Source organism: Pteropus alecto, unplaced genomic scaffold (genome assembly GCF_000325575.1).
Source record: "Pteropus alecto unplaced genomic scaffold, ASM32557v1 scaffold14, whole genome shotgun sequence".
Taxonomy (NCBI): domain Eukaryota; kingdom Metazoa; phylum Chordata; class Mammalia; order Chiroptera; family Pteropodidae; genus Pteropus; species Pteropus alecto.
The window spans coordinates 6654928-6681908 of NW_006436810.1; the positions used below are offsets into that span (position 1 = coordinate 6654928).

General features: G+C 47.5%; 1 protein-coding gene across 1 annotated transcript in view; it reads right to left on the minus strand.

Annotated features, from left to right (window-relative positions):
- ALPK2 (alpha kinase 2) overlaps positions 1-26981 on the minus strand; it is a 97259-nt gene that overhangs the window by 35002 nt on the left and 35276 nt on the right. The window contains exon 4 of the mRNA XM_006913749.3: positions 522-3750. Coding sequence (XP_006913811.1) covers positions 522-3750 — 3229 coding nt within the window. The remainder of the gene's footprint in view (positions 1-521; positions 3751-26981) is intronic.

The following is a 26981-nucleotide window of genomic DNA, read 5'->3' on the forward strand; positions in this document are numbered from 1 at the left end:
AAACCCAATGTTTGACAAAGCCATTTTTAATAGGAATCAATGATTAAAGAGGAGACTCCCAAATTGTACCTAAATGTTCATTTCTGGAGTCCTGCTTAGCATGTGGTCTATTTAATTATGCTAATTAGCTACAGTGATGAATGCTTCTGTTTATCTTTTAGAAATGTGTTTTTAAAGGATAATTAAACAGATGGGCATCTCCCTCAATTAAACGTGCCTGCAGGTAGCCTTGGCCTGTGGTTCGCCCCTAGATCACCTGGGAACTTAATAGAAATGCAATTTTTTGTGGGATCAGACACCCTGGAGGTGGAGCCAGCCCTCTGTTTTGACAAGCCCTCCAGGTGGTTCAGGGGCCATTCAAGTTTGAGAACCTCGAGCCTACCTGCTGAGCCATTTGTCACGGCCGTAGAGTCAATGCCTACCCGGCCACTTTAATTGCTAAGGACTCAGGAGGACATAGGAACTTGACGTCTGGCCGGCGACCCCAAATTTAACAGCGACAGAAAGCGACAGAGCCTCACCTTTTCCTTTTCTTTTGCAAGGTGGCGTTTGGGGGTCTTTTTGCTCATCTGTGCGTGATACCGATGTTTCGAGTTTAGGACCCTTTTTAAGACAGCTCGAGTTCTTTTTGACGTTTTCCCTCTCTTCCAATCTCAGCCTCAAAGCAGCCACCCGGGACAGAATTTTCTTCTTTATCCCCCCAGTTAAATGTCCACTTCCTGTGGTTTCTTGCTTCTTCTTGACCTCCTCGAATGACGTCACTGGGCATCTGCCATTCTGGGTTGCCACGTGACTAAGCCTGTCCTCCCCTGACTTTTTCCTGTGGCCCAGGTAGGGGCCCGGTTGGCAGGGGTCCTGCTGTGGCTTAGGAGCTTCCTCTGACGCACGTTCCCCTGACACGGATGCCAAAGTCACTGACAGGGAGCCAGATGCGTTCGTGGGTTTGGTGTCCCCACTTTGGGGTGCCTCTATTTCGGGTTCCTCAATCTCATGGCTTATTGAAAAGTTCGTAATGTTTCCTTCAAGGCATGAAGTAAAAGGCGACTGAGGGAGACCACTGGGAGCGGGTACATGTTTCTCACGCTCACGCTCTCTCGCTCCCTTTGAGTCAGGAAATGCGCATGGATGATGTCTGGGCTGAGCTAACTCGTTTCCACGGGTGTCATGACTTTGACCTGCGGCGTAAGTGTGGACTCCGACAGATGCGTGAGTCATTATTGCAAGGCAGTTAGACAGAGGTAAAGTGGGGAAAACGAAATCTGCGGAGAGGTTTTCACTTTGCTCAGCCTCCCCCGAGCGACTCTCATGCGTTTCCTGGCTTCTGCTGCACCCACTTGGACTGGGCTCCCCACCTTCGTCAGGACATGGGGCTGGCAAGGTGGCAGGTCCAACTTCCACTCTCTGGCCCAAGTTTCCATTGTTCGGTTTACTCTCCTCTCTGAGGAGCCGCAGAGAGGATTCAGGAAGCTCCTGGGCTTCCACCTTCCACGTCACCACACCTGTTTCGTCGATGGGATCTACAGAGGACTCTAGGATTTGGGGGCCAGTCAGAAACCGTTTAAAGAAGGCAGGGTGACCCACGCTGAGCTGGCTTTCCTCTTGGTTTCGACTCACACTGTTTCCGTTTTCCTGTCCTCCAGTTTTGGAAGCCTCTGATGGCAAATCTGTGACACATAATTCCTTCTCATCTACAGGGTCCACAGATGACTCCAGGAGTCTGGGTTGGCTCAAACACTGGAAAGAAAGACTACTCTGATGTGCATGGCTGGCTGGTTCTTCACCTTCACGGATTTCTCTGTCATTAACAAGGGCAGAGCCTGACTCAGCCTCAGGACTGCGAGCTGATGCTATTTCAGAGGGGTCCGGCTCAGGCACAGTGGCACCTGCCTTCAGAACGTCAGAGACAGCCCAGACCCCGTCAGGAGTCACGGCACCGGCTTCTGACGCCTTGCGCGCAGATTCTGTCGGTCGTCTTGGTGGCCAGACTTCTATAACAGAAGCCTCTAGAGTTATAATCTTCAGCTTGTTGCCTGCTCCCCACTGTCCTGGTCCACTCTCTTTAGACACCTCCGGGAGGGTATTAGAGAGAGGTGGAACATTGCTCACAGCCTGACTGTCATTGTCCACAGTGGCTGTAGCCACCGCAGACACGCTAGTCCCCAGGCCTGAGCTCTGCCCTCTTTCCTCCCTGGAGTTTGCTGACGAGTGGTCCAAGGGCACGGGGTTTATGTCCCCTTCTGCAACAGATGTCGTGGGCCGACCCTCTTGGAACTTATCTTCGGAAACGGAGTGCTGAGAGGGCGGGCCCTCCTGCCGGACCCCCCGTGCCGTTTCACTTCCTTTTTCCGGGAAATTCTCTTCAAGGCGCCCGGTGTCTGCTCTGTCCACGGCCTGGCTCTTCTCCTCAGACTGGTCGTCAGCGTGAAGAAGAGGATCGCTACCGACACCTCCTCCCGCTGGCAGCCCGGGGACACGGACACAGGCCCCCGGTCCCCTGGGAGCCATGCAAAGGCGCTCTTTCGGAGATTCGGTGGTGGAATCATTTAAAATGTGGACATTGGAAGGAAGTGGAAAAATGTTTTCATCCGGTGCCTGAGGCAAGCTTTGCCCAGGGCCATCTGCATGGCGGTTCCCAGCAATGGAAACAGGGACGTATTTGGCTGGGTGGACTCTGGTGGCGATGCTAACAGTTGGTGTGTCCCCACTCTCCCTGGCGACCTGAAGACAGTCAAGATTTGCAGTGAATGTTGTTGGCTTCTCCTGAGGCAACTCCACGGTTAAACTCTGACTGGCGGACGCGCCCGTGGTGTCCGAGGCACCGGTACTGGGGCTCTCAGCACCCCCTTCTTTACGCCGCACAGAGGAGTCCTCCGAAGACGGAGGCTGCCTTTCCTCAAGGCCTCCTGAGGTGCTGGGGCTCGGCCTCGCCTGGCTGGCCTGTCCCACAGAGGCCAGCGTGGAGGTGGCATTCTCTACCTCGGCTAGACCTTCCTCACTGGCACCTTCGCTGGCTTTTTGTGGAATGTTCCAGGCGAAGGAACTGACAGGAGGAGGAGACACAACCGTGTCTCCATTCTCGTTGCTTCTGCACGTAGACTGCGGAGGCTCAGAACCTCGTGTTCGACAAAGAACGTCCAGCGTCTTGTCATCCAGAGAACGGAACTCAGACACTTCGCTCTGACCTTCTGCCAGCTCTAAGTCCATGGAGCAAGTTTCTTGAGGCAAATATTTATCCTCTGGCATTCCAACAGCAGAATCCATGGTGTCACGTGTGCTAGGGTCACCTGCTTCAAGATGCTCCATCGCACACTCAGCTTCTCTGTCTTTTGGCTTGTAGCACATGGTTTCCAGGGTGGGGACGATATTTGCTGGTGCAGGGGAAGCAACAGAGCGAGCCTGGGGCTCCCTGGGGTCAGCGCTGCCCTCCTGGGGGGCATGCACCGACAGCTCACAAGGGGACAGGATTGCATGATGGGCTTCCAGGAGGCTCAGCTCGTGTCCTAGGTCTTCCCTGGAATGCCCAGGTGCCTTGTCTTCTCTGTCTTGTTTTGCTTCACTCTGTGGGCCTTGAGTAGAGCTTTCTATCCCCAGGTGCTGGACCAATGATGCATTTTCCTCATCCATCCCTCCTAAGTTGGGGGAGGAATTTGTTGTGGTCCCAGTACATGCAGACTCCTCCCCGGCAGGCTCTGAGGAAGCTGGCATCTGGCTGAGTGAGATTCCCGCCCTGGCTGTTTCCTGAATTTGCACCTAGGAAGATGAAAAGTGATATTAATAGAATTATTCCCAGGAGAGCCCACCATAGGGCATAACTGAATCCCAAGAGTATTCATCCTCGATGAGTGTAATAATGGACAAGAAGAGCAGCAGGCATGATTGAAATCTGAACACGAATCCCCAAACTTGCTCTAGCTATTAGAGACTTTCTGGGAAAAGGCAAAGGTAAGCAACTGTGTGTTCCAGGGGACCCTTGGTTAAATTGCCCATTATAAGCAAAAAGCCTCCTGACAATCGTCATTTAATGATCTCTCTCTCTCTCTCTCTCTCTCTCTCTCTCTCTCTCTCTCTCTCAAAAAGATGAAAACAAATTGAATGTTAACTATTTTAGTAAAGTAAGTCATAAGAACTTGTGTGTACCTTTCCAGAAAGATAAAATTTCACGTGAACATACATGAAAAATGCAGTGCTTGTAAAGTAGCACTGAGCAATCTTTGCTCCCAGATGTAACGGCTTGCTGGTTAATCATGTCACTAAAGAACAGAGGCTGGTCCTTTCAGGCCACCTTTAATGAAGTAAGAGGGTTATGATTGGCCATCAGCACTGCCAATTACTTCTGCTCCGGGAAGGTTATAAAATCCTGGAATGCCGCCCCCACTTTAAAATAGATGCCCTCTGACAGGCAAATCATGTCCACAAGAAATAGGGGGCCCAAGATTGCTCCGATTTAGGGGAAGAGAAAATAGAGACAGAGAGAGGGGAAGAGGAAGGGGAGGGGAGAAGGAAGGAAAAGAAAGGCAGGAAGGAAGAAAGGAAGGAAGAATCTATCCACCTCATCAGGACCTTGTGAACCCATAATGGTCCTATTTGAATGTTCTGTGATATTAGATGTTGTTTAATGAAGCAGCAAACTCTTTGGCTAGATTCTTGTCCCTTGACATTTTTAGCTCATCTATTATCTCAACACATCCCAAAATTATGCCCCGCCAAGGAGAAGGGAATCACCACTGCTAGTTGTTGGCAGCACCCCATCTTTGCTCCCAGGACTCTTGCTTTGGAGCAGCCACGTTCAAATGTGCAGAAACCGAAGACTGGGTTTAAAGACGGGAACTAGAGCAGAAATGTTCCTGTGCTCACTGCAGCTCCAGAGTTCCTCAGCTTATGTCCATCAGGCACAGGTGAGAACCCCTGATCCCTTCACACGCGTGCGGTGGCAAACAGGACAACAGCATAACCACGCCTCCTTCCGTACTACCCCAAGGTTGCTTGTGGCCGGCAGTAATTCACCTCTCATTTTCTCCTTAAAGCTACCCTGAGGTTCCTTTAACTCAGATTTTATTGGCATAAAAGTGCTAACTAAGCAAGGAGACATTTACTATAATTTCCTTTGTGATCAAGTCTAGGAGTGCTAGGACCATTCACCAATTCAACAAATATTTATGGAAATAATATGGAAATAAATATGGAAAGCCCCCAATGTACTAGGGAGAATCCCAGACAACACGGGCAAAATGCCCATCTGCTGGGTGCTCCCATTCTATGCCGTATTCAAGGCCTGTCACACGCCTAGCACCTAGCAGGTGTTGCATAAGCACTTGCTGAAAGGAGGAGGAAGTGAATGAACTATGCACCAGGTGAGACGGCTCTGCCCAACTCATTACAACTCTAAATTTGAAAGGTTTGGACTCACGTGCTCCTGACTTTGGGAAAACTCTATTTTAAAGGAAATGTAACCCTATGTAGGGGCAGTACTGGGTCACACCCTGGTGTTTTTTTAAAAGAAAAAGGTATTTACTCTCTTCTGAGATCCCTTTTTCTTTCTTATCCTATTAAACTAGAAAAGGAAAAACAGAAAGATAATTTCTGAGAAATAAGAAGCAAATTTTTAAAAAGGTTTCGAGGAGTTTAATGTGTGCTTAATTTTACCTCCGAACCTGAACATCTATCTGCAATGCATGTAGAGAATGTTCTTCTCATCGCTATTTTGGTTCAGGTATTTTTTATAACGAACTATAGTATAAATATACTGAAAGATTAAGCATAGAAAGTGTGCGTAGCTTCCTGGTCGTGATTTGAAAAGCATAGGGAACCTGTCTAATCAAAACGCCAGGCCCTCTCTTGAGCCTTCCTCCCCTGCCTGAATTTCCACTACCCATGTCAGTCCTTTATTTTAAGATCTTGCCATCATCACAATACCATCAGTGCCAACAGACATTTATGGAGTGGCTGCCATGTGCAGAGTTCTCTGCCAGGCACTGGACAAATTTTTCCAAAGGGCTCAAGGTAAAAAGCCACTCTGTTACTTACTGGGATGTTACACGCTCATTATTGCTTGTTACCATATCAACAGAGTGACAGGCTGATACGGAGAGAGACTGACACCTGGAGAGGGTGAAGCACAGGACAAGCAAGCTTTGATTAGGGTGAGTTTGGTCACTGGAATATAGCATCGCAGCCACGGTATCGTGCCTCACCTTACAATTAAAGCATGTTCCTATTAAAGCATACTCACTCCTCCTCTCTCTTGCTTTAAAAATAATATTCTATTTTAAATTAGCTTGAAGCCCCACATGGAAAAAAAATCATGGCAAATCTTTGTGTAAATTCATCTACTTGACCAACGTTTACTGAGAGCATCTACTATATACCAAGCTATGCTCTAAGCTCCAGGGAGTCATCAGTGAACATAACAAAGACGTCTGGGCTTTTGGAAGACATGTTCGAGCAACACACCATGTAACTGATTCGCCGCTGATGGCAAATTCTATAAATTTGATTTTAACTGACCAATGGGATTTTCTCAAAGTGGAGCCTTTAACAGCCCAGGATACAATGTCAAGGCTTACAGCATCCGTTCCAAGGACAGGCTCCTTAGGTCTCATGCAAAGGCCGACTCAGAGAGAAAGAGAAACGACAGACTCACACCTTTCAAATAATTCGGACCTTTCTTTTAGTTAAGTCATGGCGAAAGAATTCCAGCAAGCGGTTTTCCTGCTTCTCAGCTTTTCTCATCATGGAGTGAGTGGTGGGACTCAGGAGGTTTTATTATGTAGGAAAATTGTCCTCATTCAAGTGAAAAGAAGGTGGATTTGGGGCTCTAGGAGGGAGCCTGGTGTGGAATGTGGAGTGCGGACTTGGAGGACTGGCCCCCTGGGTTCAGCTCAACCTGGTACTGCGTGAATGAGCCCACGGAATCTCTTTGGCCTCCCTGACCCTCTGCCTCCTCCTCTAAGGCTAACCACATGCACATCGGCACCATCCTGTCGAGTGCTCGTCACTCGCTGATGGTGGTTTCCCTTGTTCTCTGTGAAAAGGAAGTAGCGGCCGGGGCAGGGAGAAAACGAGCAGAGCACTGTGCGCTGGGCTTTGCGTGGGCTTTCCCGTTTGACTGGTAAAATAAATCTAAAGCACTACACTATCATCTCTCCTTCACTGATGAGGTGCGCAGCCGGGGTCCGATCAGAAGGGAGAGACCACACAGTGGGCGAAATGAGGGCAGTCGATTATGATGCATCGTTAACTGCAGGGCACAGGGAAGCACCCTGGTGCTCCAAGGTCAAGGAGAGAATGGAGGGGGACAATGCAGAAGGGGCACTGACCTCGCTGGAGAAGGTGCAGCCACCAGACGGCAGAGAAGTGCACTGGCTTAGCCAGGCTGGGCGAGCAGCAGCCCACCCTCCACTGGCGGGCAGGGAGCAGCTGGTCTCCGGGGCACCAGCAGGGGCAGAGGCCGAGGCCTTCGGGGTGGGTGGGCTATGTGTGGTGGGGACAGGGAGAGAGAACAGCAGCCCCGGGTGTCCGGGGCCACGGCGGTGTGTGTAGGCCACGCGGGGGCTCGCGGAGGGAGTCTGGACGTTGGAAGATACGGGAGGCCTTCAGAGCAGGCGGGCCACGCCGAGCTCGGGTTTCTGAGCAGAGAGGGCTGCAGGAAGGGTGTCACGAGGCCGAGGTGACAAGGTCGCGGAGGGACCACGTTCTGGATCCATGGCAGGGACAGGCTCTATGGGATGACCACGAACCCATATCACCAACCCCCGCCGATGCTGAAAACGAGAGGAGTTCCCTCCCTCCTTCAGTGGCCTTCCAGCACCCTCTGCTGAGAAAGCTTCACATTCCGCTTATTTTAAGAGAAACGGTTAACAGAATTCTATCACTGAGCGTGACTGGCAGGCGCATTCAGAGCTGAGCGGCAGTAAATTGAGAACTGGCACACGAGGTTAGTGACGTTCGAGGCTTAGAAATCGTCTGGGGTCCCACAGTCAACGGCAGAACCAGGATTTAAAGCCGAGTCTGTCTGGCCACAAAGCCCTTTCCAGCTTTTCTGAAAAGTAAAGACAAATCCCACCAAAGGGCTGGGAACTCCTCTGGTTTAAATTCAGAACTTCTGAGCTCCCAAGACCCTTGGATACGAGACTATAATGGTCCTTATTACATGGGAAATAACCACTTGTTTATTGGTCGGCTTCCTCACAAGCTCTAAGGACAGGGACTCTGTTATTCATTTCTGGATTTCCAGAACCTTAGACACAGTAGGGGCTCGATTAATCCTCCCGAATGCATAAGCACGTGAGTGAACACAAGGAGAGGAAGGGGGAAACCAAATTTAGTGCCACCTCCAAACCCGTTAAGCTCAAAAACTTACACTCTGCTCCCACAGCATTTTCCAACCCCGTCTCGATGCTACACGCCTCCGATTTTACAAACACGTTGTTTTCATTGGTGGGCCTTTCCGAAAAGTGTGCCGTGGACCCCGGGGAAAGGCGTGTTGCCTCATCGCACACCTCATGACGTTCAGGGTTACACACCTCTTCATTAACGAGAGCGTCCTGGATGCCAACAAAGCGCAGGACACTCATCTGAGTCGCTAACAATAGAAGGTGGTCTGCGATAAGATCCCTCTTCTCAAATAGCTTTTAATCAGCTGAAGAGACGAGATGTCCATGGAAAAGATAGATAACAATTCCTGACGAATTGTGCTAACGGACAAATGGATGGAGCTTTGGTAACAGGGTTGCTCCGGGACAGAGTGATGTCACCACCGAACCCTCCTCTCCCACGATGCACCAGACCCCTGCCGTGCAAATACCAGAGGTTGCACTCTTCTGTGACATGTATCAGTTCTTAGATGAGTCTTGGACACTCCAGTGCAGTCTCAGGAAACTTCTCTGCTGGTGAGAGTGGGCAGATGTGGCAGATGTTTGGGTCGACTAACTCAACAGCATCCCCAAGCCCCCTCCCTTGCTACTTCCAACTCAAGAGGCTGGAAAACCACGTACTCTCCCTGCTTCCTGCATCGTGAGATGGAGCTAAGGGGTCAGTTCTGGATAGTGAGATGTCAGTTCTGGCTGGTAAGGCGGATTCCACTAAGGGGCTTCTGAAGAAGTTTTGCTTTCCAGATATAAGGTACGAATATGGTGAGCGCTTTGTCTACCGCTTTCCTTCTTCCTGTAATGAAGATGCGATGCCCGGTGCTGTAGCTGTCACCTTGTAACCGTGAGGCAACCAGCACGAGAACGAAAAGCCAACACACTATGGCTGGTGGAGCAGAGAGAAAGGGCTGGGGAGCTCGCTGGCATCCTTGTGCCACTGGAAAAACACCGAGACCTTCTATCCCTAGACTTCCTGTGAAGTGAACATCAAAGGTCCGTATGATCGAGGCCACTATCAGTTGGTTATTCCATTAACTGCAGCCAAAAACAGCCCTAATGGACACAAGAGGAGAACACATTGCTGAGGGCCAAGGGAATGGCATGTGAGGTGCACCCTGGCACCCTCCTGGGGGCCCTGGGTGAATGTGGGTGGGGCTCAGTTTAAAGGACAGTGTCACAAAGGGCAAAGGGCAAGGGATCGAAAGGGCCTGAGTCAAGATGAACCTGAAGACGCGTGGGGGAGGGGAACGTGGGACTGTGAGAAGGTGGGTCAGAGAAGAGAGGCCTGTGGTTGGAAAGGCCGGACGCGACCACTGGGGGCCGGCAGGGAGGGTCGATTCAGCCGGGCAGCACTTCCATGCACCCGCGTGTCCTCCCCGGGATGGTTTTCTTCCTCGAACTCTTGCTTCTTTTTAAACGTTCTTTAAATGTCCTTTCCTCCTTATCCGGACTAGATACAAATAGCCCCGTGTCCTTCAGCGGTTGTCTACACATCGTCAACTCCCCCTGTGGTTTCGGGAATCTTGAAACGGGGACTTCCCCAGCCCCCAGCCCCCAGCCCCCAGGGCTGCCGAAGCCTCGCGTGCACCTAGCCTTTCCTAAATATCTGCTGAGCCCGCACCACAAGCCCCGGGGCAAACAGCCATTTGTCATTCGATAGATCAAATCCATACCATCTGGGCCTGAGAAAGTGAAAACAGCCCCGTCCCCCGCCCAAGAAAGCTTAAAGGCAACCGAGAATATTTCAGGAACGGGAGTTTATTTTTGGGAGTGGCAGAGTTGCCCAGAAAGGAGTTTCACTTCAGGGCTTTGAAAGTTAAAATAACACTTAATAAAGTGGAGGACACTTGTCTAAAATCCCCCGTCCTGAAACCGGATCCTGAACACCCCTGTCATTTGACCAGCTCATCTGCATTCCATTCCCTCCAGGGAGAGGAGACATCTCCAGCCTTACAGCCCTGTCCTGATTTCTTGGGGAAGTTGTAGAGTTCGTAAAATACTCATTAGAGCTCTTATTGGGAGAAGACCGGGTTTGCACAGGAATACCTTTCCCAGAGCGAAGGGGCTCTGTGCATCCAATGGAACCTGCCTGGTGACTCGGTGGGGGCAAAAGAGCACTGGCCTCCGAGCCAGGAGCTCGGTGTGTTTACCGCTCATCTCCGGTGACATGAGGCGAGTATTAGTAAAACGATCACTAAGCCCCGTGTAGCCCTTAACTCGTGGCGGGCGCTGTTCTGGTGCTCAGCACACACTGATGCAGTTAACGTTTGTAAAATGGCATAGAAATGGACACCTTTGGGACTTTGGGTTGGGTCACGACAGCGAGAAATACAAGAGGACCGTCTGGTGACATGACCCCCAAGTACGGCGGGTTAGAAAGCAGCCACACACAGTCCCTGTTTGCGTCTTTGTTGTTCTGCCACTGGGAGATATGCAGACCTATGAAAAATGGAGTTGGGATGGCCAGTGATTTTTCCTTGGATTCCACAAGGCATTTCTAAATAGATTTTTGGGGTTTTTTTGCTGTGTTGTCCAGAGAGACTGGACTTGGGCGAGGAGGTGAGAGGCAGGCGGAGCGGGGTGCTGGAGAGAGGATTGGGCCTCAGAAAACCCAGGGTTTGGTTCTGGATGCACTGCTACGTGGGAAATGGCTTCGGAAAAGCCACCAGATCTCCCTGAGTAAAGTGAGAGGGTTGAGAGTATCTCTTGGCCCACACCACTTTGGTGTTCTATGACCTGCTGCCATGTAAACAACACAAACATTGAAATGGGGCTTAAACCTCCCCTTCCATTTGGAACCAGGTCTTCCTTTGACTCCTAAGGCTTCTAGATCTAACTCTATTAACTATAAGAGTTGTTAGGGGAAAGAACACAGTATGTCGCCCTATGCCAGCTGCTCCGTAATGAGGCAGTGGGGCCCGGACAGGGCTGGGGAAGACACGGTGGGCTGGAGGATGGGTCGCCACAGAGCCAGCACTCCCTGGAGGCCCAGCTTTTCCACCCCCCTCATCCCCGCTTCTCCCTCATCCGCCCGGTAAGTAGACTGCACTGTGTCAGCACACGGGCCCTGTCGCTGATCTGAACAGTTCTGGAGGCCCACAGATCTAGCCAGTGCCAGTGAAAATCATCAAGGCCACAGAATAGATGATCAGTGGCCATTAGCCCCACCAACTGTGCTAACCTTTTTTGGGGCTGAGTAAAGTTATGGCTTCTTTTTCCCGGGAAATCTCATTTTACCCACACAATCCTGCATATAATTTCAGGGTCTTCCAGAACCCCCTGAACCCATCAATCCCCATTTCAGAGACCCGGGGCCACAGAATGAATCCCTACTGTCAGTCATGAGCTGGGGGTGGGTGTATTGTTTACTTCCCACAGATCGAAGCTTCTCTGTAGACTTCAGAGTGGATAACAAGGGGGAAAAAATTCAACCTGAGGTTCTAGGAGAGTGTTTTCAAATCAATATCTCTCTTTGCCATTTCTAGAATTTGTGAGCAAAATCAAAACCAAGGTAGTAGCGATTACCGTACTGCACTGACAATAATACCTTGTACAAAGCAAGTTCTTGTAAACTTTAGAAACAGGAAGTACTCGTCATGGTTACTACATTACTTCTTTGCTTGTTCAGCATGATTTCAAAGTTTATAGTAATGATGGTTTTTGGCACTTAAGAATCTGAATATAAACATAAATACAGGCAGGTCACCTCTCTGGGATGATCATTACCAAAAAATGAGGAGAAAATGTAGGCTTGGGGCTTGAAGAGCCCCTAAAATGCCATGTCTCTTCTAGCTATACGTCCTCAAGTTTGGCTTCTGGTTAAGCAGAAATATCCCAAAGAGTACAGATCAGGAGGATACAGTTTCCAGCAGGCAGTAACAGTTACTAGATTAGATTCAGAGACAGCTTCGTTCCGCAGGAAAAACAAAAGTTCCTGGGATAGTGAGAGGAAGGACGGGGTTAGTCTTATTTGACTTGGTGCAAGATGCATCATAAGGGCTCAAAAAATAGGTCAAATTGAGTGAACATCCATCAGATCTGTTCTTGGTCCAGTGTCGACACAGGCAAGAAGGCTTCGCTCCTTCGGAGTCTGGTTCTGTTCTCATTCCCTGTCAAGTTCTTTGTTGAGACATTGATCTCCTCCCTGAAAAACTGCCCAAGATTCCTGTGCTTTGGTTAATACGTATTTTCTACTAAACCATCATTCTTCTTCATCACTAGTAACTTGGTACTTGGTTGGCCTTGGTCTTCCCTAGATCAAATCTGAAGCCATCTGTTCCCATTTGAGTAGAGAGAGAGAAGCATCTCTCATTTCCAATATATACCACCTGGAAGACATCAGCATGATTGTACCGGTGAGCACCAGGCACTGAACGTGATAATATCCACTTGACCATGATGCGGAGTTATAAAATCACAAAGTGCTACTGCAAGGTTAAGTTTAAAAGACTGGTACTTGAAAGATGAAGGGAATCAAAGGCAGGATGTGGGTGAGGGGAGCATGGTACAGAGCACACCGGAAATTCAGGGACCTCTTTTGATGGAGCCATGAAAATTCACTTTCCCCTTGCAGATGTAAGGGAAAAGAGTGATTGACAAAGAAGCTTCTGGGAAGCTGAAGTTGTTGAGGAATGCTGTGTGAAGCAAGAAAGAAAAGGTCTGGGGTTTAATGCGGTGATTTGAGCTAGGAAAGCAAAAAAAAAAAAAAAATGCTTAGCTGATGATTGCACTTACGGCGATTTGAAAATTCATACATATTACTTCTCATATGCATGAGTTAACGCAATCTCTTTATTCTTTCTCTGGAACTGACCTCGTCTTTCTTGGGAGCTGCCGACCACAGGTTGGGGCTTGGAGAGGGAGCGGAGAATAAGCTTTCCCTCTGACTGAGCCAGCCTCTCATCTGCTTACTTGAACAAGCCTTTAGGGAATGCTCAGTTCTGCTCACCGTGACACTGCTCCTCTGGAAGCTGGTGTCTGAGCTGCCCACACAGGTAAATGGGTGGGGGGCTAGACTCCGTGCCCCAGAAAAGAAGCAGGGAAAGATGCTCTGTCCCAGTGGTTTCCTTTGGCTTATCCTAACACAATCCTGAAGTAAGAAGTGAGGTCAGGATGGACGTGCCTCTGGGCCCGGAGTCCATCTCTGTCAGCCTTTTTGCCCCAGCATCTCTGCGGGCATTGTTCAAGGCTTGGGCACCCTGTCTAAACCTTCACACGCTCCTGCTTTCTGATGGTGCAGAGAAAAGGCTTGGATCTAATACGAACAGAAGAGCTTAGAAAACTCGTCTCTAAAAGCAAAGCCTGACTTTAAAAGTTATTGTCCTCATACAAAAATAAAATAAGCCCCTGTTTCTCTTGATCTGCTTGCTTTCCTCAGCACAACCCTGACCTGGGAAGCAACCTTAAGTCTTTCCTGAGCTGCTTTGGAAGAAGGTCCTGGAGGCAGAAATGGAAAAAGAAACATTTATTTTTTCCTGCTGCCACCCTGTCTACACTACTGGCAAATGCATTAGTTTCCTAGGGCTGTGCAACAAATTACTACAGACTGGGTGACTTAACACAACACACATCTATGCTCTCAGCTCTGGAGAATGGAAGTCTGAAATCGAGGTGCCCCAGGACCTAGCTCCCTCCGAAGGCTCCACGGGAGAATCTGTCCTTGTCCTTTGACCTCATCTTAAGTAATTACATCTGCAGAGACTCTGTTCCCAATAAGGTCACATGCCGAGGTTCCAGGTGGACATAAATTTTGGGAGGGACTCTATTTGACCCACTATAAAACTCATTCTTCGCCCAGCCTGTCCTGCTGGCCCTCCCTCCCCACAGTCTCCAGTCTGCCATCAACGCTCAGCAGTGAAGCTTTGACACTTCACTGCAGGGTGTGGACTTGAGAAGAGAGAGTGTTAGAATGATATCCTACCAGCAGGATGATTTCAGGGAGGCTGGCACTCTTCTGGAAATTATGTTTGTTTCTGTGGTGAGCAAAGTCTGTTGGGAGGGTGGAATTCAGTGCCACCAAGAGGCTATGCCTCGTCACCGCCCTGCTCTCCCCAAGGCTAGCATCCTGGAGCCCCCCAGACCCTGTAAGCAGCTTCAGCATCTCAGAATGTCCTCCCCTCTGCGGATGGAGAGGCAGTGACTGGGAAGATCCTTAGGTTTGTTGTCAGATTTAGACCCGAACGAGAAAGGGTAAAGACGAAGGGGTAAACAGTTCTCATGATAGTTATTTTCCCACCCATCACCGTCAGTTTGATGGTAAATGTGAAAGCACTTGTTTTTAAAAATCACTTGAAAAAAAAAAAAAAAGCCCAAAATCTCAAGGCAGTATCAAAATACCTGTGCTGACTCAGAAAGATAATTTTTCAAGCATCAGCAGAAAGGGAACTCACAGAATCTGCAGTCTTACCTCCTGTCCTGTCTCCACGCCCACTTAGGCCCTGCAAATGCGGCGGAGGCAGATCGTATTGGAGGGGGTGGGAGAACATGATGTTTCATGTTCCTGTCTTGCCTCTTTAACTAGATTTAATCCAGTTCGACACCGAATATTGATGGGCACTGTGTCTGTGCACAGATGGATCAGACCCATGGTCTGTCTCCACGTAGCTCACAGAGTTACAGCCTACAAAATACGGAGAGGGGAATCAAGCAGTATGGGAGAAATCCACTCTCTTTCCAACGGAGGAGAAGGAGCCAGTGTATCAGGGAAAGACCCAGAATCCACTTATTGGCTGCCTATGCATTTACACTTACTAATTCCTTTATTCATCAAATCCTTGTAGAAAGCTCTCCTCCATGTGCCAGCCGTCATCCTAGCTGCTGGGGCAAAACATCGCCAGGGAAAGACTGTCCCTTTAGAACTGACATTCTGTAAAAGGAGGCAGATAAGGTCCAGGAAGTCAGCAAATGTTCTACACGGACAGAAGGTTGAGGAGACGGCATGATCAAAGGCACTGAGGCAGGCAAGTGCTCCGTTCTCCAGAATAACCAGGATGCGGGGGGCATGGAAGGGGACGAGTGGGAGCAGGGAGACGACGTGTGAAGAGGCTATCACTTGATGTGTTGCATATAGCGTTCAGATTTATTTGAGAGGATCCGCCACAGCATGACGGGGACTGGGGAGGTGTCGTTGTTGTTTTGAACATTCCCAGATTTTGGTTTCAGGAAGATAATTGCAGGAGCACGTGGACAATATCTTAGAAGAGGAAGACACTGGCCCAAGCTGTCTGGGAAGTCACCTATTGCAGTGGTCCAGCTATAATTATGAAGCCTGGGCTATGCTGGTGGCTGAAGGGATGGAGACTGTTGTGAGTTGAATCCTATTCCCCAGAAAGATACGTTCAAGTCCTAACCCCTGGCACCTGTGCATGTGACCTTATTTGAAAAGAGAGTTTTTGCAGATGGAATCAAGTTGAAATGAGGTCACGCTGGATTGGAGTGGGCCCTGACCCAATGACAGGTATCTTTAGAAGAAGAGGGAAATCTGGACACGGTGACACAAGGAAAATGCCATGTGGCCACAGAGGCAGAGATTGGAGCGATGCAGCTACAAGGATTGCCCGCAACCACAGAAGCTACGAGAGCGGGTCAGAACCTGCATAAAGAACCAGCCCTGCCAACGCCTTTGCAGGATCCGGCCTTCAGAACTTTGAGATCATCCATTTCTGTTGTTTTAAGCCATCCAGTGTGACAGTTTGTATGACAGCCCTCGGAAACCAATACAGAGAGGAAGATCCTGACTCGGGAGACACTGTCCAGGGAGAGTGGCCGGGACTCAGGGGCTGGAGACGAGGCCAGCATCAGCGACTGCTCTCGGGTTTCCAGCTCAGGCAATTTCACTATAGGCTCTTTGAGGGGCTGCGACACCTGCTTTGCTATAATACTTGATACACCAAGTAGATGCTTAATAAACATGTGTTAGCTCCGCTGTCATCTTTGTGCTATAATGTAGCCTCTGTACAAGTTAGTTATTTGTGTCAAAGTTCTCAGGGAGTCCTGGGGGAAGGTGAAGGAGAGTGCCCAGGGCTGCCAGGAGGTGCAGGGTGGTTCAGAATCATGACAAGAGATGTCTGCTCTTCCCGTCTTTGATTGCAGGGGCCTGGGAGAAATGCTAGACCCCTTCCTTGGCGGAGTGCCGTGTAATGTGTGCTGTGGTTCATCTCTCTCTGTCACCACAGGCCACATCCTGAACTCTGTCCTCGGCCCTGATCATCAGACGGACGGCATCATCTCTGAGTGCACTGACTCGAGGTGCTCCTGCTCCCCGTCCCCATTAGCCCTCCAGATGAGCATCACTGCCACTTCAGTCCTTTGGATCCGTCCTAAGCTAAGAGGCTTCTCTGTGCTCCCTGTTCTCAGAGGTGCAGAGACCAAAGGGGTCTGGCCAGGAACATTTTAACCAGCCTGGTCCGCCCCCACTGGGAGAACCGCCAGCTCCGCACGCCCAATGCAGAGCCTGCAGGACACATTGAGAGGACAGGAACTTCCAAGCTCCAAAGAAAGCCAGAGATTTGGGCTGATCCGAGCCTTTGTGCAGAAAAGATCATCAAAGTCTAGGGAGGAGGATGACACCGGAAGAGCCCAGGAGAAGCGGGGCACGGCGTCCCTGCTTCTTCCTTCCTTTGCCCGCCTCGATTGAGCTAACTCAGCAGAGAAACTGGGGTGCAAGGGAGAAGCCCGAGGGACCACTCCGGCTGCTTTGCACATTTGGCTTTCTTCACGTTCAAATCCATCGGTCTCTTTTCAAGTCAATTCTCTGACTTTTTCAGTCCTCTGAAAAGCACGGCATCATAACAATTACGAGGCCGGGTCTGGATGTGGATTAGCATATTCGGCGGCTCTGAACTTTCTCTCCCTCCTTCGATCTTCGTGCTGCCCACTCTAAGCCCACGAGTCCTCTGGAGGGTGGAGCTGCCCCTCAAAAACTCGAGATGGGGAGATTGCGGGACAGGGCGAGACCCTAGAAGAGGCGCTCCCATTCCGTCCCCTGGCTGTTGAAGGAATATTATACCAGGTCGCTTTTCTCCAAGTATTTCCTTCTTGCCCTCTCTCCCGCCAGGCAGCCAGGGAGGCGATTCCTCACTGCCCAGGGAGGGAGTTTGGGAGGGTGGAATTCAGGGCCTGCATTCGAGACTCTGAGCTCTTGGGCATCAAAATGCCTAAAATCTCAGGGGAGTTTAGAAGGTTTTCACACGGAAGGTTTAGAGAGGCGCGCCACCCTTCCTCAAGGAGCACCCCCTTCACTCCCGACCCTGCTCTGTCTTTACAGCACACATCACCACGGATGTGATGTCAGGGACGTCTGTTCGCCGTCTGGCTCCCCCACTGGAAGGTAAGCTCCCCGTGGGTGCGACTTCGCATTGCTCACTGTCCTGTCCTCGGCACATGGAAAAGGATCTCACTCATTGGTTGGATGAACCAAGGACGTGGAAGGAGTATTTTGACCAGAGACTGACCTCCCCCGGTGCAACAGAGATCTGCCGGCCTAGGAGTGAAGGCAGGAAAGAGAAACTTGGGGGATCTCTCTCGGGTCCCAGTAGCCAGGACAGTGCTGCTTCTGGGGTCAGCAAGAGACTGGGGGGCACGGCTGTGTGGCACCCCGCAGTATGGACCACCAGCCTTCGGTGTGGCACGGAAAGAGCAGAAGCCATCAGACCTGAGTCTGGTCCACATGGGCCAGAGCAATGGTCACCTCTCAGCGGTGACCTCAGCGACCAAGAGCACTAGAACGGTGGGCGGGACCCACGAAGGCTCAGCGGATCGTTCCTGCGGTCTGCAGATGCGTGCTCGAAGGCAGCATTGGCGTGCGACTTCCTGCACCCAATGTGGGGCGGGGCTTTATTCCAGCCACCTGTCCGCGAAGACCCAGGGTTTCATGGCGCATATGCCGATATCACTCCCGTTAGTGACACACAGCGCAGTCAGAGGAACAGTGTGTGGGCCATGTTGTTATTGTAAGTGTGTGTGAAGCAAATCAACTTTAGACCAGAGGGATTTTTCTTTTTGTTTTTTTTTTTTTTTGAGGGGGACGGGGGAAGGTATCCAAAGGTATTTCGAGCATAGCAAGAATATTCTGTTAGTTGCCCGGCCCTTGGCTGGGTTTCAACTCTCTGCTTAGACAATAATGAGACCCCCCTGCAGGCTCCGGCTCCAACCTTCCTAGTCTACACTCACCTGGTTCCGCCCAAACCGGACCTTGCCTTCCCTAATACCTCCCCTGAGCCAATTAACGCTCTAATATGGGCACTTTCAATTATGGCTAATTACACTGAAAGCTCGTATGTTCCGTAAAAACTGGGGAGGTCAGAATCTCTTCTTGTAAGCTCTTCTTTGCCATTAGATCCACTCGCAAAGTAGATTTGAAAGCAATGAACTAACCCGCATGCCTTTAAATTATATGTGAAAACTCCCATCTTCATGATCACGGCAATTAGCTTAAGTTAGTGAGACAGCATTGAGGTTCGAGTCGCATCTGGGCACCCGAGATGGCTGAGTCCAACCAGTTTTGGGGTAACCTCGTTATTTTCTCCCCCATCAATGGGTGATGTCACAGATAGCAAAGATGAGCACTGAGGAATTCAGGCCCTCTGGCACGTTGCCTGAAGGGAAGGAATTCTCACATTGGACTTTGAAAAGCAACATTTTTATCAATATTATCTCCTCCTCGAGTTATTGCTATAGAACCTACCAGCTCTGGAGAAGCCCTCACCAGCCAGGTGGTCAATGTATCTTGTATCATCTGGTGGGAAGACGTAGACCAGCCTTGTTGGGCAGATTCCCGGAGGCTGGGGAGGATTTGGCTGGAGCCTGAAGAAGCTCTGTCATCTCAGCAATGATGCCGAATGCCCGTTGGGGGAAGTTATCTGATCCCCTTGCCCGGAGAACTGGTCTGACACTGGCCCAGCTGTTGGTCTATGGTTCTAACTAGGAAGGCCATGGGCTTATTTCTTTAAACTACTTATTTAAAAAAAAAATTTATTTGAGTAGCTAAACACACACACACACACACACACACACACGCGGTACAAAATTCACAAGGCACACAGTGACAGAATGTAGGTGACAATTCAGTGTCTCCCCTACCCCCGCCACCCTCTCGATCTCCTTCACCAGAGGCAACCACAGTTATCAGAGTTTATTTTCGTTCTGAAGAGAGTTAAGAAACTCAGACCTAAAATGGAATCAGGAAGCTAGGTAACGTTGTGGCTGGGGCTGAGGACCTGGAGTCAGGCAGACCCTGCTCAAAGCAAGGTGGCCCCACGCCCCGACCCAGAGCCCAGACTGCAGCCGGATTTACCTCACGGGGTCGCGGAGATAATTGAACCTCACCAGGGCTAACCCACGGGCATCTTAGCACAGTCCCTGGTGCAAGATCACTCTCAATAACGCAGCTGTGATTAGGGATTGGGCCATCCAGTGTGGGTTAGGGCGGGTGGGGCATATTGAATACCTTCCGAGGAAAAGCCCTAAGCCTTTGTTATTCACAGTGCGCTCCCAGGGAATCCCTGGGAGTCTGTTAAAAATGCAGGATCCCCGGCTCCGGCTCCGCCCCAGACCTGCTGAATCAGAAGTTCTGACAAGGTCTCCAGTGATCTGCATGAGCAGCCCAGTTTGAGAAGCTCTACCCTGTAGGAGCCCAGGAATCCTGAGGAACTGCGTAGATTCGGGCCCCCAGGGAGGTGGCCATGCTGCATTTGTGAGCCCTTAGACGTCTCATGATGAAAATGCGTGACAAAAATACTTTTAAGGGAAAAGCCATTCCCCTTGCCACCCCCAGCTTGCTTGTTCCACCTATGATTTCTCAAGCCCAGTGACCTGTGACCTATAAGACAACTGGAATGTGTCCTCTTTTGTCCGGCAGCTTGATAGTAACCTGATAGATGGCTTGGTGGCATGTTGTTTTTAAAGTGATACAAGAGACACAGTGGAGCCTGCCCAAAAAGCAGCAGGGCTGCCAGGATGCCAACTAGGACACCGAGGCCCTGGCAGTGGGGGGCTTAGAGCTTGTCGTTAGAAATAAAGCCTGCATGGGATGAAGGCTGGGAGGCCGGAGGGGCTCCTGCTGTGACAATTGCTGCTGTTTGCCACTCATTCCAAATTGGTAGACCTTGCTCAGGAATATATGACATACAAGAAGCAACGTTGTCCTTTAAAATAAAATTGCATACTATAATGGTGAATACGTGTCATTATATATTTGTCAACACCCATAAAAGTTACAGCACCAAAAGTGAACCCTAAGGTAAATTGTGGACTTGGGGTGATAACGATATGTCAGTGGAGGCTCATCGATGGTGACAAAGGTACCACTCTGGTGGGGGATATGGCTGTGGCACGTGTGAGGGCAGGTGATAAATGAAAAAGATCTCTGTACCTTCCGTTCAATTTTGCTATGAACCTAAAAGCACTCTGAAACAGAAAGTTTATTCCTTTTAAAAAAGAGAGAAAATGACATTTTGTCATTGGATCAGCTGTAGAAGAGGGAGGAAAACCAAGGTCGAGGCCTAGGGCTGCATGCTTTCTAAAATTCAGTTACAACAGAAATAACGAAGAGCTGGGCTATCCGACCCGGAAGCCTTTGGAATGTGCCTAGTGCAACTGAGGGATTGAGTTTTAAATTTTATTTAATTTGAATTAACTTACACACAAATTAAAAAACGGACATGTGTGATTGAGTCACAAAAAATGTAAGTAGGTTTGGAACAATTTGGGTACATGCATCTACTCTTTCAGCTGTTAATTTCATGAAGTCGCAGTCCAGATCAAGCATTTCTGATGAAGAGTTAGCGCCCAAATTGAGAAAGGCTGTAAGTGTAAAAAACACACTGAATTTTGAAGACTTACTACTGAAAAAAGGTAAAATATCTCACTAATAACTTTTCTATAGATTACATATTGAAACAATGTTTTGGTTATACTGAGTTAATAAAATATTAAATTTTACTTGACCTGTATCTTCAAACTTTTTTTTTTCAAAAAAAACCTGGCTTCCAAAAAAATTTAAATGCCATATCTGGCTTGCCCTCATACACTGCTGGTGGGAATGCAAAACGGCGTAGCTGCCATGAAAACCAGTGTAGTAGCTCCTCAGAAGGTTAGATGTAGAGACTACCCAGCAATTCTGCTCACAGGTTTTTACCCAAGAGAACTGAAAACAGATGTCCACACAGAGACTTGTGCTGAATGTCCATAACGGCATTATCCATAATAGCTGCAAATTGGAAACAGCCCAAATGCCCATCAACTGGTGATGGGTAAAATAAGTGTGATATCTCCATACAGTGTAATATTCTCCAACCATGAAAAGCAATGAAGTATTGATAGATACTCCAACAACGACACTTGAAAATATTATGCTAAGTGAACAAAGGCAGATACACCGAAGCCACATATTGTGTGATTCCATTGAGATGAAAGGTCCAGAATAGGCAAATCCAGAGAGCTGGAAACTGGGATTTGCCAGGAGTAGGGGGAAGAGGAGAATAGAAAGTGACCGTTAATGGGTATGAGGTTTCTTTTAGGGATGATGAAAATATTCTGGAATTAAATAATGCTGATGGTTGTACAACTTGTGAACATACACAAAATTACATACGTGGCTTCCATGAAATTTCTACTGGGCAGTGCTGATTTAGGTGAAATAACAGTTTCTCTCCCAGCTGTCACTGGTGAGGGTCCAGAATTTAGTCAGAGCTCATCAACATGGAGTGATTTTTGCAAACCCCCATCAGGGGACATTTGGTAACGTCTACAGACATTCTTGGTTGCCAACAGGGGTGGGAATGAGGAGCAGAGATTGCTGCTAAATATCCTACAATGCACAAGATAGTTACTCATAACGAAGAATTATCCGGTCCCAAATATCAGTAGCATCAAGTTTGAGAAGCCCTGCACTAGAGGCTGCTCTGAGGCTCCCAGCTTCCTTTGCACCACCCAGCCTCTTTGACTGCCCTGAGGTCAGAAGGTACATCCTGGGCATGACCTTCCCAGAATGCTTTCTCCTGGAGTCCAGACACATCCCAGGCATTCTCAGGCTGGGAGCTCCCCGGGGCGCCTGTGATCCTGGGGATCTGGAGATACTCTATGCAAAGTTCTGAAAGGGCCCGAAAGTTCTAGAATGGATTAGCTGTGGAGTCCATGAATCTGTCTTTACTCTCTGAGGCTTCCGTAATGTTAAACTTACTTTAAATTAAGCCGGCCTCATGCTGGATAGATTGTCATTTTTCTTGTTTTCTCTTCCATGCCAGATTTTCTAAGCCAAAGACAACTGGAATTTGCAACATCTATGTCACGAGTGGACTCCTTCTCTGGTGTCCGAAGCAAAACCCTGAGGAAGGATATCTTGACTTACTTGGAGGTGCTTTGTTTTAAAACTATCCTTTCTGCCGCATTAGTTTCTTATGGCTGTTGTCACAATTACCACAGACACAGTCATTTAAAACAATACAGATTTTTTATCTGACAGTTCCGAAAGTCAGAAGTTTGGCATAGATCTCACCAGGCTGAAATCAAGGTATCAGCAGGTCTGCATTCCTTCTGGAAGCTCCAAAGGAGAAACTTCTTGACTTTTCCAGCTTCTAGAGGCTGCCACATCCTTGACTCGTGGCCCCTTCCTCTACCTTCAAAGCCACCATCATGGCATCTTCAAATCTGTCTCTGACTCTGATCCTCCTAACCTCCTTCTTTCACTTAGAAGGGGCTTTGTGATCACTTCTGGAACACCGGATAACCCAGGGCACTGTCTCCATCTCAAAGCCCTTCGTGTGTTCACGTCTGTGACCTACCTTTCGCCATGTATAGTAACGTGCGCAGATTCTGGGAAATAGGGCATGGACCTCATTTTATTCTGGCAACTGGACCTGGGTGGTGTGCTGGGGTGGTCCCTCGGCCAGCCCCACCCTGCCACCCTCATTCTGCAGAGGGAAGAAACTAGGATGCATTGGCTTTCTCAGAATTGTGCAATTTCCCCAGTCTGAGTGCTGAGGTAGTCAAATGCTGACTTTCCAGATCCTAAATCTCAGTGCTCCACACCCCAGAATCGTCAGTGAGAGTCTTACAAACTGTTTGCTATGGGCTGAGTCATGTCCCCACTCCTCAAATTCATATGTTGAAGCTCTAACCCTAGTACCTCCGAATATGACTGTATTTGGACATAGGGCCTTTAAAGAGGTGAATAAGGTAAATAATGTCATTAGGGTGGGTGCTACTCCAAAATCACTGATGTCATTATAAGAAGAGGCGATTAGGATATAAATAGAAAGAGACACCAGACCCGCACAGTCACAGAGAGATGATCACATGAACGCACAGTGAGAAGGTGGCCATCCGCAAGCCAAGGAGAAAGGCCTCGGAAGAAACCAACTCTGCCTACTCCTTGATCTTGGACTTCCAGCCTCTAGAATTGTGAGGAAATAAATTTCTGTTGTTTAAGCCACTCAGTCTACGGTATTTTATTATAGCAACCCTACTTAACCAAAACACAAGTTTTCCATATTTATATCTTTGTATAGTTTGAAATGAATCTTTTCATATTATTTTGCTTTACCAAGTTTCTAAAGCTCTTGTCACACTCGCTGAGATGAAATCCCCTTCCACATGTGGGCCTAACAGGTCACGTGATGTGTTCGACATGGCTTGTATTGAGCTCTCCTGTCAGGTACTGTGGGTGCTCAGTAAAGCCCACCCCTGACCCATAAGGAATTGCAGTCTAGCAGAGCAGATGAATCAGTATAGCGTCAAGCCTATCCCGTGAAATGAAGAGCCATAGGACCACAGCCGAGGAATGAATCAGGGCTGGATGGTTATATTAGAGTCCTGAAAATTAAAAACTCAGTGAAGCATGAGGGCATTAAACTGAGAAAATGACCTTAGCTTAGGGTCTGCCGATGACCAAATGGTGGGACCACACGTGAAGAGCTTAATCTTTCTCTTATGAAACTAAGTTCCTCGAAGTAAGAAAAAAATGTATGCATATCTTTATATGTATAATTTGTTTACAAGCATTTCCCCGTATCTCTAAATACTTTTGAAAGCATGATTTTTAATGGCTGCATAGTGTTCTAGAAAATTTCGTATCACAATATTTAACCATTCCTTCACTCCCCATTGTTAAGTATGTGGATAGTTCCCAATGGTTCATTATTGCAAATTATGTGACAATGAATGTTCTGGTCTAGCTGTTTACACCTCTGATAATTTCATTAGGTTAATTACTGAGCCAAAGTTTGTTTGTTAAAGGTATTAGCATATACTGCCAATGTGCCATCTGGAAAGGTTGTACTAGTTTGTACTTCTACCAGCAGTGTAAGACAAAGCCTGAGTTTCCTTGCAGTCCTAATCAACACGTGGTATTATTACTCTAAAAACAATCCCTGAAAATTGAGGAAGGAAGGTCGAAAGGGAGGGATGGAAGGAGTTGATTAGTTTCTGGTGTAATTGTACACTTTTTTATGAATTGCCTGTTCGATTCCTTTGCCTATTTTTGATTAAGCTGTTCATCTTTTCATACATTTTCTTTGCCTATACATCACAAGTACTTCTCTAAGTTTTCATTCGTTTTATTTTTAATGTGAAAAATTCTTATAGTGGCAGATTTATCAATTTTTTTTCCCTTTATGTTTAAAAAGGCTTTTCTCACCTTGAGATCCACATTTTCTTCCACTTTCTTTGGTACTTATTTTGGTCACCGATGTGAAATTAGGGATTCAGGGGACTTTAGTGTCTTGGACACTAAAAGATTTTTGGGTTTCACCACTTCAGCTCACACTGAGGAAAGAGGCCCAAACAGGAGGAAAAGTGACCCCAGGACATACAGCTGGTTAATGGCAGAACCAGGACTCAAATCAAGGTTTGATTTGTTTTCCTTTTTTTAAAAAAATTAGTTTTCAATAATACAGGTAATAAATAAATAAATACTGTTTCCTTTAAAAATATGACATCACTAATCACCCCTGTGAATGCAAGATTCTTATTTCCCTCCTTGAAGTTTGTCATCATTATCATTTTGGTGTGGATCCTTCCAGACTTAAATGAAATAATTTTATCTGCTTATATATGTATATACAAATAACATGTACTATTATGGGTTGGTTTAAGGGCATAAATGGCATCACATTTTGTGAATCATTCTGCAATATACCTTTATCATTCTACATAATGTTTTGAGATGTCTATCATCTAAACGGGCCACATTTTATTTGGCTATTTCCACAAAAATGTTTCCTTAGACAAACAATTCTTCTACACACATTATGGTACATGTCTCCTTGGGCCTGTATGCAAGCTTTTTCCAAGAGTTAATATGGAGAAGTGAACCTGCTACATAATGCTTTTTCTAATTTCAAAGGATATCATCAAATTATATTCTTGCTGGCAATGTACCTACCCATTTCTCCATAATCTCAACAACTTGATGTTATTATCCTTTTTTTTTTTTTTTGGTCTATCTGATGGGTAAAAGATGTTATATTTTTAAAATTTATATTTTCCTAGTTACTCATAAGGTTGTATACATCTCATATGTTTATTCACCATTTTTAGTCCCTCTTCTATGAACTGCATATTTATTTAATTTTATCTCTTTTAAAATTCAGTTGTTGGGGTATTTTTCTTATCTATTTGTTTTTATACACTTTGGAAATTAATCTTTGTCTGTTACATATGTTCTACATATTTCTCCTGGTGTGTCACTTTCATTCGTTTATTTACAGTATTTTTTGTTACATAGAAATTTTTTATTTGATGTAATCAAAGTTAACACTTTAATTCCTTATTTTGTTTTTGTTGTTCTTTCAGTCCTAAGAACTTATGGCTTTCAAGGTCATAAAAATAGTTTCTAATATTTTTCCAGTAGTTTATGGGTTTTGTTTTGTTTTGTTTTGTTTTGTCTTTAATTCAGAGATCCATCTAGAGTTTATTTGGAGTTCATTGTAAGGTACCAGTCTTTTTCTTTTTTTTTTTTTTTATGACTAATTATGTCTATGGTAAAGATTTTGTTTCTTCCCTAAAACCCGAGAGGCTATTTCTATCATAAATCAAGTTCCAGTATATTCTTGGGTTTGATTCTGTACTCTCTACTGAGTTTAGTTTATCTGTTTATCTATTCGTGGCTACTACCATACTGTTTTGATGACCATAGCTTTACCATTTGTATTAATAGGTGGTTGGTTAATCCCACATTTTTTCTAGCCCATTTCAGCAAAGCATGTTCATTTTCAGTCATAGCAAAAAAAAAAAAAAAAAGACGGATAAGGCATGTTTCTGGCACTCAGCCCCCACACGAGGCAGTGATGAGAGATTTGCTACGGGGACTAAAACCCGCCCTAGCAGCCAAGTGACCCTCCTCTCACCAGCCTCTACTGCTGCCACCCAAATTCCTGTCACTGAACTATACTCCTCAAAATAAAACTCAGCTGCAGATAGCACACCTGTTTTGGATTAGTTACAATAAATCAAGATCTGTATTTATTTCAGTTGCCGGACAGGTGAAGAACAAGACACATTTATAGCAAGCCAACTAGAAAGCAGAGAAAAATCCAAATATGTGTTTTTTTTTCTCTTATGGCAAAGTGGTTACACTTGACAAGCCCTAAACTTCCTGTTGTTTCTCAAATCCTGTGA